The sequence below is a fragment of the Mus caroli genome, unplaced genomic scaffold (genome assembly GCF_978045245.1).
Source record: "Mus caroli unplaced genomic scaffold, Mus_caroli_1 scaffold_8, whole genome shotgun sequence".
NCBI classification, from domain to species: Eukaryota; Metazoa; Chordata; class Mammalia; order Rodentia; family Muridae; genus Mus; species Mus caroli.
Genome location: NW_028227263.1, coordinates 102,186,450 through 102,198,630, shown reverse-complemented (window position 1 = coordinate 102,198,630; position 12,181 = coordinate 102,186,450). Strand labels below are relative to the sequence as shown.

The 12,181-nt window shown below is 50.8% G+C and overlaps 1 protein-coding gene across 3 annotated transcripts; it reads right to left on the bottom strand.

Annotated features, from left to right (window-relative positions):
- Positions 1 to 2,864: 2,864 nt before the first annotated feature.
- Positions 2,865 to 11,410, bottom strand: Rcn3 (reticulocalbin 3). 3 transcript variants are annotated; one of them, XM_021167662.2, is made up of 7 exons: positions 11,321 to 11,410; positions 10,668 to 10,915; positions 8,605 to 8,807; positions 6,771 to 6,943; positions 5,062 to 5,122; positions 3,509 to 3,708; positions 2,865 to 3,306 (listed from the first exon to the last, which is right to left on the bottom strand). In XM_021167662.2, the coding sequence occupies exons 2-7, from the start codon at positions 10,907 to 10,909 to the stop codon at positions 3,199 to 3,201; spliced, it is 987 nt and encodes a 328-aa protein (XP_021023321.1). In that variant the 5' UTR covers positions 10,910 to 10,915; positions 11,321 to 11,410; the 3' UTR covers positions 2,865 to 3,198. The 3 variants fall into 3 exon arrangements, with proteins under 3 accessions (XP_021023321.1, XP_021023322.1, XP_085697893.1); XM_021167663.3 differs by having other exon boundaries at positions 11,330 to 11,410; XM_085841767.1 differs by having other exon boundaries at positions 11,385 to 11,406.
- Positions 11,411 to 12,181: the final 771 nt, after the last annotated feature.

Below are 12,181 nucleotides of genomic sequence, written 5' to 3'. Positions count from 1 at the left end.
ACACACACAAATTCAATAAAAATAAACAAGATGCTGGGTGTGGTGGTGCACGCCTTTAATCCCAGCACTTGGGAAGCAGAGGCAGGTGGATTTCTGAGTTCGAGGCCAGCCTGGTCTACAGAGTGAGTTCCTGGACAGCCAGGGCTACACAGAGAAACCCTGTCTCAAAAACAAAAAACAAACAAAAAAACAAGATAAACTGCCTTGGGATACTGAACCCCACAGGGAAGTGTCAAGCAAGCCCCTGTAAGAGCCAGTGATTTCCCAGCCGGTAGTCCCAGAGCTCGCCAGCAGAGGGCGCGCACGCCATTCCATGCCTTGCTAAGTAATTGTGTCTGCTCCGGAATACACACACAGCCTGGGCTAAATTGGATGACATTTCCACCAGCACTTGGGGACTTTGAAGTCTCTTCTTCCGAGCTGTATGTCAAAGCTCTTGCGATGTCACCACTTTTTCTGAAGATGAGCACTGTACATGTTTTGCAGTCTGGAATTTTTAGGAAGACACTGGCCTGGCATGGACCTCATTAAAAAATTCTCGGGTAGCCGGGCTTGGTGGCGCACGCCTTTAATCCCAGCACTCGGGAGGCAGAGGCAGGGGATTTCTGAGTTCGAGGCCAGCCTGGTCTACAGAGTGAGTTCCAGGACAGCCAGGGCTACACAGAGAAACCCTGTCTAGAAAAACAAAAAAACAAAAAATTTCTGGGGTTCCAACTGGGCATGGTGGTGCACACCTTTAATCCCAGCACTCAAGAGTCAGGAGCAGACTGATGTCTGAGTTCGAGGCCAGCCTGATGTACAAAATGACTTCCACGTTAGCCAAGGCTGCACAGATCTGTCTCAACAAAACAACAAAAAGTTCTGTGTCCAGTCTTCCAGATAATCAGGCTTACTAGTAAACGCCTTTACCCAGGTGCGGGTTCATTTGGGAAGAAAGAATCTTTTATTTATTTGTTTATTTAGGAAGAGTCTTTTACTTGCTTGTTTGTTTATTATATACATTGGTTGTGTTGTCTGAGTGTGTGTGTGTGTGTGTGTGTGTGTGTGTGTATGTCTGTGTGATCCCCTGGAAATAAAGTTGCATAGAACGTTATTTCTGCCCCAGGCAGAAAGATTTTTGTTGAGAAAAAGCCTCCATGCGGGGCAGTGGTGGCGCACGCCTTTAATCCCAGCACTCGGAAGGCAGAGGCAGGCGGATTTCTGAGTTCGAGGCCAGCCTGGTCTACATAGTGAGTTCCAGGACAGCCAGGGCTACACAGAGAAACCCTGTCTCGAAACCCCCCCCCCCAAAAAAAAAGAAAAAAAAGAAAAAAAAAAAGAAAAAGCCTCCATAACGTTGGCATGTAGACAAGTCTGTGGAGTTTTTTCCTGAATGATGATTGGTGTAGGAAGAGTCAGCCTATTATGGGCGGGGCCACCCCGACCAGGTTCATCTGGGTGCTGTAAGAAAGCAGGCTGAGCAAAGCCTGGGGCACAAGCCAGTCAGCCATGATCCTCCAAGGCTTCTGCATCAGCTCCTGCCCCAACTTCCCGAAATGATGAGCAGTGGTCTGAAATAAGCCTTTTTTCCCTCAAGTTCCTTTTCCTCACAGTTTTTAATTCCCAGGACACTTGCTGAGCTATGCAGCCAGCACCCCCACCCCACTACTTATTTTATTTGTGTGGGTGTGAGTGCCCTGAGAGGCCAGAAAACTCATGAGATTGCTCTGGGATGGAGTCCCAAGCACTCGTGAACTGCCTGGCATGGGTGCTGGGGTCCCAACACTAGGATCCATCTGCAGGACACACATGCACACTCACACACACACATACACACTCATGCACGTGCATACACATGCACGCACACACATGCACATACACTTTTCTTTCTTTCTTTCTTTCTTTCTTTCTTTCTTTCTTTCTTTCTTTCTTTCTTTCTTTCTTTTCGAGACAGGGTTTTCTCTGTATAGCCCTGGCTGTCCTGGAACTCACTCTGTAGACCAGGCTGGCCTTGAATTTAGAAATCTGCCTGCCTCTGCCTCCTAAGTGCTGGGGATTAAAGGCGTGTGCCACCACTGCCCAGTTGATTGTTTTTCAAGACACAGTTTCTCTGTGTGACAGTCCTGGCTGTCCTAGAACTGGTTTTGTAGACCAGGCTGGCCTCAAATTCAGAGATCTGTCTGTCTCTGTCTCTCAAATGTTAGGACTAAAGGTGTGCCACCGCCTGGCTTTTTTTTTTTTTGCACCCCTTCTGCTTTTAAATTAAAATGTAATTACATTTTATTTCCCCCCAACCTTTTTTTTAAACAAAACCAAACAGGCCAGACATGAACGCCCAGACGTCCTCCTGCGCCAGACTCTGCCCTCGCATGCTGTATTAAGGATGTATAGCACTCTCCGTGTGGCTCAATGCAGCTGACACAGAGGCGCTCTCCCTCCTCATTCCTGGCTATTCCATTTTCAGAACCCTCACCATGGGGTGTTTCACTGAGAGCTGTGGTTGTTTCTCCAGCTGTGGTTTTGTGCTTCCCCACCCTGCAGCACTTAGGGGCGGGCTGCATTTCCTGCCTGGCTTTCCTGCGGCCCCCAGGCTGCTGGCTTTATTCTTGGCCTCTGGGAACGCCCTCAAACGTCGTCCACTAATGCCCCAGAGCAGTGCTCCTCAACCTTTAACACCCTCTTGTTTTGACAGATCCCCACCAACCATAAAATCATTTTTGTTGCTATTGCCTAACGGTGATTTTGCTGTTATGAATCGTAATGTATGTGGCCCTGTGGAGGGGACATCACTGCTGGACTATGCCCTCTTGAGGCTCTCCGCACTCAGCGCCAGCATGATCCTCCATCTCCTCACAGACAGACAGACAGAAAGATAGAGCAGGGGACCCCAGCAACAGCTTTTATTGCTCCTAGGCAGGGCAGGTTAGCTTGTGCTGTTGACATTCAGAGTTCAGATTGTGGTTCAGTCAGGGTGTGGCCCCGCGTCAGTGCTGGGGATGCTATCAGTGGGTGTCACTTATCTTTGAGTGCCTGAGTATCCTGGGCAGGTTGGGGAGCCCCAGGGCTGGTGACAGGGGTCTCGGGGAGAGAAGGTGACTGAGGGCCCAAGAACCAGGAACACCAGAGCCGAGTCTGTGTCCTGGGGGCGGGGCTGGCTGCAGTGGCCCCGCGGTTGTCCCCCATTTGGTCATGGGGTCGGAAGTCTGAGAGACCTGGGGATCAGAGCTCATCATGGTGCCTGGTCAGATCCTCACCGTAGTTGGTGGCCTGGCTGCCAACGAACATGTTCCAGTTGTTCAAGATCTCAGCTTTGCTCAGCCGGCCATCCTGTGGGCAGAGGGGTCAGCAGGAGGCAGGGCCCACAGGGGACATCCCCACTAGGCTGTCCCTAGGGCCCCTCCGCTGCCTGGCTGCTCTCCTCTAGGCCTCAGCCCCCATCTGTTTCTCCGGATCTGTCTCTCGGTCTCTTTCCTTTTCGCTCTCTGTTTTCGGACCCACCTGCGTGCAGGCAGTAGTAGCCCAGGCTCACCTTGTCCGTGTCACTCTCATGCAGCAGGTGGTTGGCCTCCACCAGGGGCTGGTCCTGGGACGGAGGCAGCACCCAGTAACCGACTTCACTGCCATCCAGTCGCCCGTCCTTGTTCAGATCCCGGAACTCTCGGAACTGCTGCCGCTCTGTCTGCACCCAGGCAGGTTCCTCCTCCCCAGGCTCCTCGGAGTACAGGTCCGCTGAAGGGGATGTGGGGGTGGGGGAGATGAGGGCTAGAACAGCCCTGGAGGCCTGGGAGACCTTTGTCCTGCATCCCAAAAGCCATCTTCCCGGTACCCACACGCCTCCCTCCGCATTCTTCCCTCTGGATCCCATCTGCACACACACCCACACACCAGCCGCCAGACCCCTTGGTCATTCATCCTACATCTTCTGTCAAATTTGTTTCAGGGATAAAACATGTTATTTAAAAAGATTTAGAGGGACTGGAGAAATAGCTCAGCAGTTAAGAGCACTGACTGCTCTTCCAGAGGTCCTGAGTTCAATTCCCAGCAACCACATGGTGGCTCACCACCATCTATAATGTGATCTGATGCCCTTTTCTGGTGTGTCTGAAGCCAGCTACAGTGTACTCACATACATAAATCTTTAAAACAAACAGACAAAAAAGATTAGCTGGGTGTGGTGGCTCACGCCTTTAATCCCAGCACTTGAGAGGCAGAGGCAGGTGGATTTCTGAGTTCGAGTCCAGCCTGGTCTACAGAGTGAGTTTCAGGACAGCCAGGGCTACAAAGAGAATCCCTGTCTAGAAAAAAACAAAAACAAACAAAAAACAAACAAAAGATTTAGAAAGAAAACCCAAGGGAAAAAATAAAGCACTCATTTCTTATAAATGTCATAAACACATGATGTTCAAACAAAAATGTCTTCCTTGCATATTGCTTGCATGGAATACTTCATATATAAAAAATCCCGTGAGTTGGGGCTAAAGACATAGCGCAGTTGGTGGAGTCCCTGTTTAAAACAAAGCCCTGGGTTCTGTCCCAGCACTGTGTAAGCAGGGCAAGGCTGCGGTGCCATGGACCCAGCTCTGTGGAGGTGGAGGTCTGGGGATCAGGAATTGAAGGTGTCCTTCACTTCATAGCAAGTTCAAGGCCAGCCTGAGTTACAGAAGACTTAGCTCAAAAAAAAAAAATTTTTTTAAGCCAGCAAAACCATATTTTATCCTCATTAGCACCTCCCTGAGTCAAACAGCCTGAGGCTAGCACAGGGCTGGCTGGCCAGGCTGAAACACTTCAAATGGCCCTAAACAGGTCAACTGGAGAGAGACACTGTTAGGGAAACAAGACAAATCTTGAGTCTGGTACAACCAACAAAGCCCCTGAGCTATTATGAGCCCCAGGCTGTCCCCAAAGGGGCCTCTCTGGTGCTTTCTGCACTAAGTTTCCAATGGATGCTCCCTGGGCTCGGCATGCAGTTGATTCTGCACACAGTGGGGCTTGATTCATACAGCTTGAAGAGTGAGGACCGGACCTCTGCCCTCCTTGGTGCCAGGAGATGGCCGGCCTCAGGTGGGAACAGGCTTTTCTCACCGATATACTCTTCCACCTGCACGTAGCCATCTTTGTTCTTGTCAAGGTCCTCCAGGGTCTCCTGGGGAGAGGCATTGGCGTGAAGGGTCAGTGTACCTACAACTGAGCACTACCCACCCAGGGGAGGAGAGGCGGGGCCGTGGGATGTTACTGGGATGGGATGTACTTGTGTCCAGTGGAAGGCAGCCAGGAACCCCCATGTCCAATCCTGCCCAGCTTTGTCTGGTTTTATGAGATAGGCTCTCATTGTGTAGTCCTGGTGGGAATATAACTCAAGGCTGGCTTTGAACTCACAGACCTGCCTGCTCCCGAGTGCTAGGATTAAAGGCATGTGCCACCACTGCCCGGCTCATGGATGATGTATTTTTATGTATATGGATGTTTTGCCTGCATGCCTGTGTACCACGTGCATGCAGTCCCTCCAAAGCCAATAAGGCCATCAGACCCTGCAGAACTGGAGTTATTCTGGGGCTGAGAAAATAACCCCAGCTTCTGCCAGAACAGCAAGTGCTCTTAACCGTTAAGCCATCTCTCAAGCATATGGACCATTTTTTGGCACATACACCAACACGTCCTCTCTTCATGCTATCTGTCCTAATTTTAAAAAAATGGTTTCTGGGGTTGGAGAGATGGCTCAGTGGTTAAGAGCACCAACTGCACTTCCGAAGGTCCTGAGTTCAAATCCCAGCAACCACATGGTGGCTCACAACCATCCATAATGAGATCTGATGCCCTCTTCTGTTGCATCTGAAGACAGCTACAGTGTACTTAGATATAATAATAAATAAATCTTTTTTAAAAGAAAGGTTTCGGCCTGGGCAGTGGTGGTGCACACCTTTAGTTCCAGTGCTAGCAAGATCAGCAAACTCTGTGAGTTCAAGGTCTGCCCGATCTACAAAGTGACTTCCAGGACAGCCAGGGCTACACAGAGAAACCTTGCCTCAGAAACCCAGATAGATAGATAGATAGATAGATAGATAGATAGATAGATAGATAGATAGCTCATCACAATTAGCAGTGGACCCCAAGAGACAAAGCAAACATACAAGATCCCGGTAGCTACCACACAGGCATGAAGACCTGAATTGCATTACTCAAAACCTGCGTAAGATGGGCCTGGTGGCACACTTATAATCCCAAAGCAGGGGGGGCAGAGACAGGAGGATGCCTTGGGAGAGCTGGTCAGCCAGGCTAATCTGATCAGCAAGCCCCACATCCTGGTCAATACCTAGTTTCAAGGAACAAATAGCAACCAAGAGTGGAGCCATGGCCCAGCGGTGAAGAATGTGTGCTGTCTCACAGACGGCCTGAGTGCAGTTCCCAGCACCCAGTGGGCAGCTCGTGACCACCTGTAACTCCAGGTCTAGGTGGTTCAGCGCCCTCTTGTGGCCTCTACAGCACCTGCACGCCCAGCCATCTTTCCAGTAAGTACATTTCATATCTGGTATCTGAGATGTGATTAGATCACAGCGTGTTACATGTGCATTTCAAATAAACTGTGTTCTCCTGGGTCTGGACACAATTGGTGTTCACATGAGGCTCTTCTTAGGATATGGTTGCCTGGGGACAGGCTGGAGATTGGACACCTAATGGAACACAGGTGCCAGGCACTGGATGGGGAATAGACATGGTGGGGGCCTGGAATCCTTGTGAAGGATGCTGGGACCCAGGACAGGTTTGGGAAACATGTTCTCCACAATGTTACTCACTGCCACCACGATGTCCCGCATGTGAGGGAACTCCTCCGGATGCAGAAAAGCCGTCAGCTCTTCCCGAGTGGCCATGGAGTCGCCATCTTGGTCGGCTACCCGGAATCGCCGCTCATCCCGAGCCAGCATCTTCTTGTAGGTCTCGGCATCCTCCACATCATGAAACTCCTCTCCTGGGGAGGGCAGATGTGGGTGAATGTGCGGTCACAGAGGCGAGAGCTGGGACTTAGGAAACAGAAGGACCCAGCTAGTGGAAGGACTGCCACAGAATGTAAGAAGTGACATGTGTCAGTCACATCATGGGTGTGTGGGCAGGTCTGTCATTCGCGATACTTAAAAGACCGAAGCAAGGGAATTGCGAGTTCAAGGTCAGCCTGGGTAACTAAGCAAGACTGTCAGCCCAGCAGGGAGCCCCTGCCTAGAATCCCCCAGTGAGGAGTGGGGATGTGGCTCAGCCTTTCCTAGCTCTGGGTTCAGTCCCTAGAGATGTAAAATAATTTTCATGTGTAATATACTCAGTTCCCTGTATCTGGCTATGACACAGTCAGTGACGTCATAGACTGACTCCGCAGCCCCGAGAATGTCCTCAATAGTCTCCATCTACGATCTTTTGTTTTTCTGATGGGGTTTCACTGTGTAGCCCAGACTGACATGGAGCTCACTGGGTAGCCCGTTAGTTCACAGAGACCTGCCTGCCTCTCCCTCCAAGTGCTGAGATTAAAGGGGAGCTGCACCATCCCCACTCCCCAGTCTACTTTCTGTCTTGTCACCTACAATGCTCCACTTGGTCCTCACACAAAGCCAAATGATGGTCTTTTCCATTTGTCCACTCTTCTGAATGTACAATGACATGGACTGGGAGTGGACACTGGCCTGGTTAGCCCTGAAGTTCTTTTCTGATACAGTAAGTGACTGACTCTGACTCCATGACAGACAGCAGGGAAGGGCTTTTCTCCGGAGGAGGGACAGCATATGTAAAGTGCAGAGAACTCAGGAGCTGAGGAGATCTGGACTCCACAGAAGAAACTTTTGGGGTAGAAGCCCTATCAACACAACACTGAAGGTGGGAGAGACTAATAATGAGGCATCTGTCTGTCTCCTAAGGTCCCTGGAGGATGGACAGAGTCACCTGTGCTATGCCTATCCTTGAGCTCTGGGCTATCCTCCTGCCTCCACGTCTCAAGTGCTGAGACTGAGGAAGACTGCTAACCAGGTGTGCTGGCTAATTTTATGTCAACTTGACAGAGGTCAGAGTCCTCTGAGAGGAGGGAACCCCAGCTGAGAGGACGCTTCCCTAAGACTGGGCCATAGGTAGGGCTGTTATGGTCTCTTTCCTAATGCTGCTACCCTCTAATACAGCCCCGCAAGTTCTGGTGACCCCCATAAAATTATTGTGTTGCTACTTCATAACTATAACTTTGCTACTGTTATGACTTGTGGTGTAACTATCTGATACACAGTATCTCTGATATGTGACCCGCCCCCAAAGGGGTTGTGACCCACTGGTGGAGAACCAGTGCTATAGGGAATTCTTCAGTGATGGACCCCAGACGTAGAAGCATAAGCCAAACAAACCCTTTCCTCTCCAACGTGCTTTCGGTCACAGTGTCTCATGATAGCACTAGTAACCCTAGCTAAGACACCAGTGCCACGGATGGGTCTGGATAACAGGGTTAAGCATTAAGTATTCCTGCCACGAATGTGAAGTCTCCAGTCAACTTGTCACATAGATTGGATTTCAGAAGGAAGAGCAAATGACATTTGAAATGGAGGGGAAGTATCTGGGATAAGATCCTAAAAGTGAGGTCAAAGGGCAAAGGCGAGGTGGGCATACCGGGCTCATAATGGCCATAGGTGGCATTGCGCAACTCCTCCCAACCCACGCGCCCGTCGCGGTCCGTGTCGTAGGTGTGCCAGGCTGCGCTCACCGAGTCACGGATGTGCCGCTGCTGTGTGTGCGCAATCCACGCGCGGAGCTCAGCTAAGGACACCCAGCCGTCGCTGTCCCCAGCAAGGTCCATGCGGTCTACGATCCGCCTGCGAGGGGAATGAATGTCAGTCTCTGGCCCTGCCCAATGAGGCCCTGCCCCTACAGTTAGAGATGCAGTCAATCTCAACCCTGACCCCACCCACCTAGGCCCCTCCCTGTCATATATAGAGTTACCCTTGTACCTATATAAGACAAAAATGGGGACTTGGTGATGGCTCAGCGGTTAAAAACCCTGGCTGCTCTTGTAGGAACCTGGGTTTGATTCCCATGAGCCCCACGAGGCAGGTCACAAGCATCTCTAACTCTGGATGCAGGAACCCATTTTCCACTTTTGGCCCCTGTGGGCATAAGACATGTTAATGGTTAATGGGCACACATGAAAAATACCCACACAAAAAAAGAAAAAGAAGGGCTGGAGAGAGGGCTCAGTGGTTAAGAGCACTAACTGCTCTTCCAGGGGTCCTGAGTTCCTTCAATTTCCAGCAACCACATGGTGGCTCCCAACCATTTGTAATGAGATCTGACACCCTCTTCTGGTGTGTCTGAAGACAGCTACAGTGTACTTAGATATAATAATAAATCTTAAGAAGAAAGAAAGATAAGGGAGAAAAATGTCACCCAAGGTCTGCAAGCAAACTGGGGTGGGACTCCGAATGAACCCAGGAGAGGAACTGTCTGTTTTCTGTTTGGTAGTTTTTAACGGATTGTTGGGGGTTTTTGTTTGTTTGAGAGAGGGGGTATCATTATGTACTCCTGGTTAGCTTGAAACTTACTCTGTAGACCAGACTGGTCCTGAACTCACGGAGATCTGCCTGCCTCTGCCTTCCAAGTCCTGGGATTAAAACTGTGAGCCAGTGCAGGACCAGGAGAAGCTTTACCATTGATAGGTTTCACCCACCCCTAGGTCTTTGCCAACCCTGACTCCGCCCCTTGCCCTAGCCACGCCCCTCAGAGACCTGGGTCACAGGCTAGGAAAGAGTAGAAATGCTAGGAACTGAGGGAGCTGCATCTATTAATCTTAGTACCAGGCCCATCTAAAAGCCTAGCCTGTCCCCTACAGGAGTCCTAGAGGAGTTAGTTAGTTGGATTAGCACCCGGCACAAATCAAGACCCTCTACTCTAGCCCCGACCTCTAAGCGCTGCACAGACCCTAGCAGGACTTGAGCTTTAGTGTGAACAGGGTGTCTGGCCTCTAACTTTACCCCAATCCTAGAGTGCCACTGTCTCTATTAACCTTGAAGCTCCGCCTCTCACCATCTCAGGGCCCGCCCCTCTTTCAAGTTCAGTCTGCCCACTTCCCTAGATGGGCTGATCAATTTGGGGCTCCTCTCTCTCCAGCTCTGCCCTGCTACTATTTGCCCAGTTTAAAATTAGAAATTGCCATCACATTAAAGACACAGGTCTTTAATCTCAGCACTCGGGAGGCAGAGGCAGGCGGATTTCTGAATTCTGGACCAGTCTCGTCTACAGAGTGAATTTCAGACTAGCTAGTCCCACAAATGAAATTCTATCTCAAAGTACTACTAATAATGAAAATAATCAAGCATATTTGCACGAGTGGCCTTCTTGTCCCGGGCCCATGCTGTCTGTGTCTGTCACCTAGAAACGGGGCAAGCCCGTCCAGTCCAGTTGGCATCACTCATTCCAGGTCAACCTGATCTCTGACCTTGGCATCTTCCTCAAATCCCATGTCTTCAGTCTCTACCGAGAGTCGGTGACCGGATGTCCAGACAGAGGCATAGGGGGGACTGAGGTAGAGGGAAACCCAGGGGTTGGTGACACAGGTCCCCCACAGCCTCAGGTTTAGCTCCGCCTTCTCCCAGGAGGTGAGTGCCACAGTTTTGTCTTTTCAGTGAACTTCTCTCTCCCCACCTCCCACTTCTGCCCCGCTCCTCGCATCCTCCTACCCAAGTCGGGCCTGGCTTTCCTCTGGGCTGAGTTTGTCAAATTCCTTGGCCACGTCTCGTCCCAGGAACGCCTCATGGTCGTACTGGAAATTCCCGTGGGCGTCATCGTGGGGGGCCTCGCTCAGGGGGGTTCCATGATGCACCCTACCCTGGCCATGAGGTCCTGCATCAGGGGATGGCTTCCCGAGGGCCCAGCGCCTCAGCAGTAAGAGAAGCAACAGAAACGACCATCGCCACATCATCGGTTCCTGGGGAGAGGTGAGGACCAGCGGTCAGGGATAAGACTGGGGGGGGGCGGTCTGAACCAGAGATAATGTCGGAGAACTTTGAAGGGGGCAGGGTAGAGGAGGCTGCCTAAGGCAGGGCCGATAAAAGCGCAGGCTGCAAAAAGTTTTGTGCTCAAGAAAAGTCGGCAAAAAGAATAGAGAATTTGAAGGCAAAACAACCTCTGGGGGTGGAATCCGAGCCTCAGAGGAGTCTCAGAGCAGAAAGGGGGTATTTCAGTTAGAGACGTGGCGCACGTCCCACCCAAAGTTCAGGGGATGGTGGTGGCCGAAAGCATCATGCAGGCTCCTCTGTGCTGCCCCCAGGCTGGACCGCGACCCCCACCCTTCCACCCACCCCACCTTCACCCCACCATCACCCCACCACACCTCTGTTACCCGGCCTGAGTTAGCTCCCTACGCTGAGCTCTGCTTTCGCACAAAGATGCCCAACCTGGCCAGGTTCCAGTTAAGCTCCGCCACCAGCAGTCCAGAGGCTGCCGCCCTCTGACCAATGACTGCGCAGGAAGGCCTCAGGGGCGGAGCCAATAACGACCCCCTTGCCACGTCCACAAGGCCGAACTCCAGACCCGAAGGCGTGGTGGGCGATAAGGCTGATGTTGAACTACAACTCCCAGCAAACATATGGGCCGACTGCACGACCACCTCCAGAGTCTCTGGCCCCAGGGGATTAAGGGAAATGTATTTTTTAAAAACTCTTTCCATTTCTTAGATCCGTTTCAGAAAAGAGGAGGTCGGGTTTGGTTGGCTCACTTGGAAGACAGAAGCAGTCTGTCTCTATGAGTTTGCCGCCAGCCAGGACGACGTAGAGAGACCCTTGTCTTAAAAACAAAGTTGGGGGGGGGAGCGCGGCTGGAGAGATGGCTCTGCAATTAAGAGCACTGACTGTTCTTCCAGAGGACCAGAGTTCAAGTCCCAGCAACCACATGGTGGCTCACAACCATCTGTAATGGAATCCAATGCCCTCATCTGGTGTGTCTGAAGACAGCTGCAGTGTACTCAGATACATAAAATAAATAAATGTTGAAAGAAAGAAAAAAAGAAAGAAAGAAAGAAAGAAAGAAAGAAAGAAAGAAAGAAAGAAAGAAAGAAAGAAAGAGAGAAAGAGAGAGAGAGAAACAAAGCCTGGTACAGTGTAGGTATCACATACATTATCACATACACAACTCGGTCTATAAAATGGCCAGGCTGCACGATAGCAATCAAGAGGCGTCTATATGATCTTTCCCA

Bases quoted from the DNA above. Each gene is read 5' to 3' on its own strand.
- Rcn3 (XM_021167662.2), bottom strand. From the start codon at position 10,909: ATGATGTGGCGATGGTCGTTTCTGTTGCTTCTCTTACTGCTGAGGCGC. The intron at 5,123-6,770 runs GTGAGTAACATT...GCCTCTCCCCAG, and splicing joins TGCGGGACATCGTGGTGGCA to GAGACCCTGGAGGACCTTGA. The intron at 3,709-5,061 runs GTGAGAAAAGCC...CATCCCCTTCAG, and splicing joins GCAGGTGGAAGAGTATATCG to CGGACCTGTACTCCGAGGAG.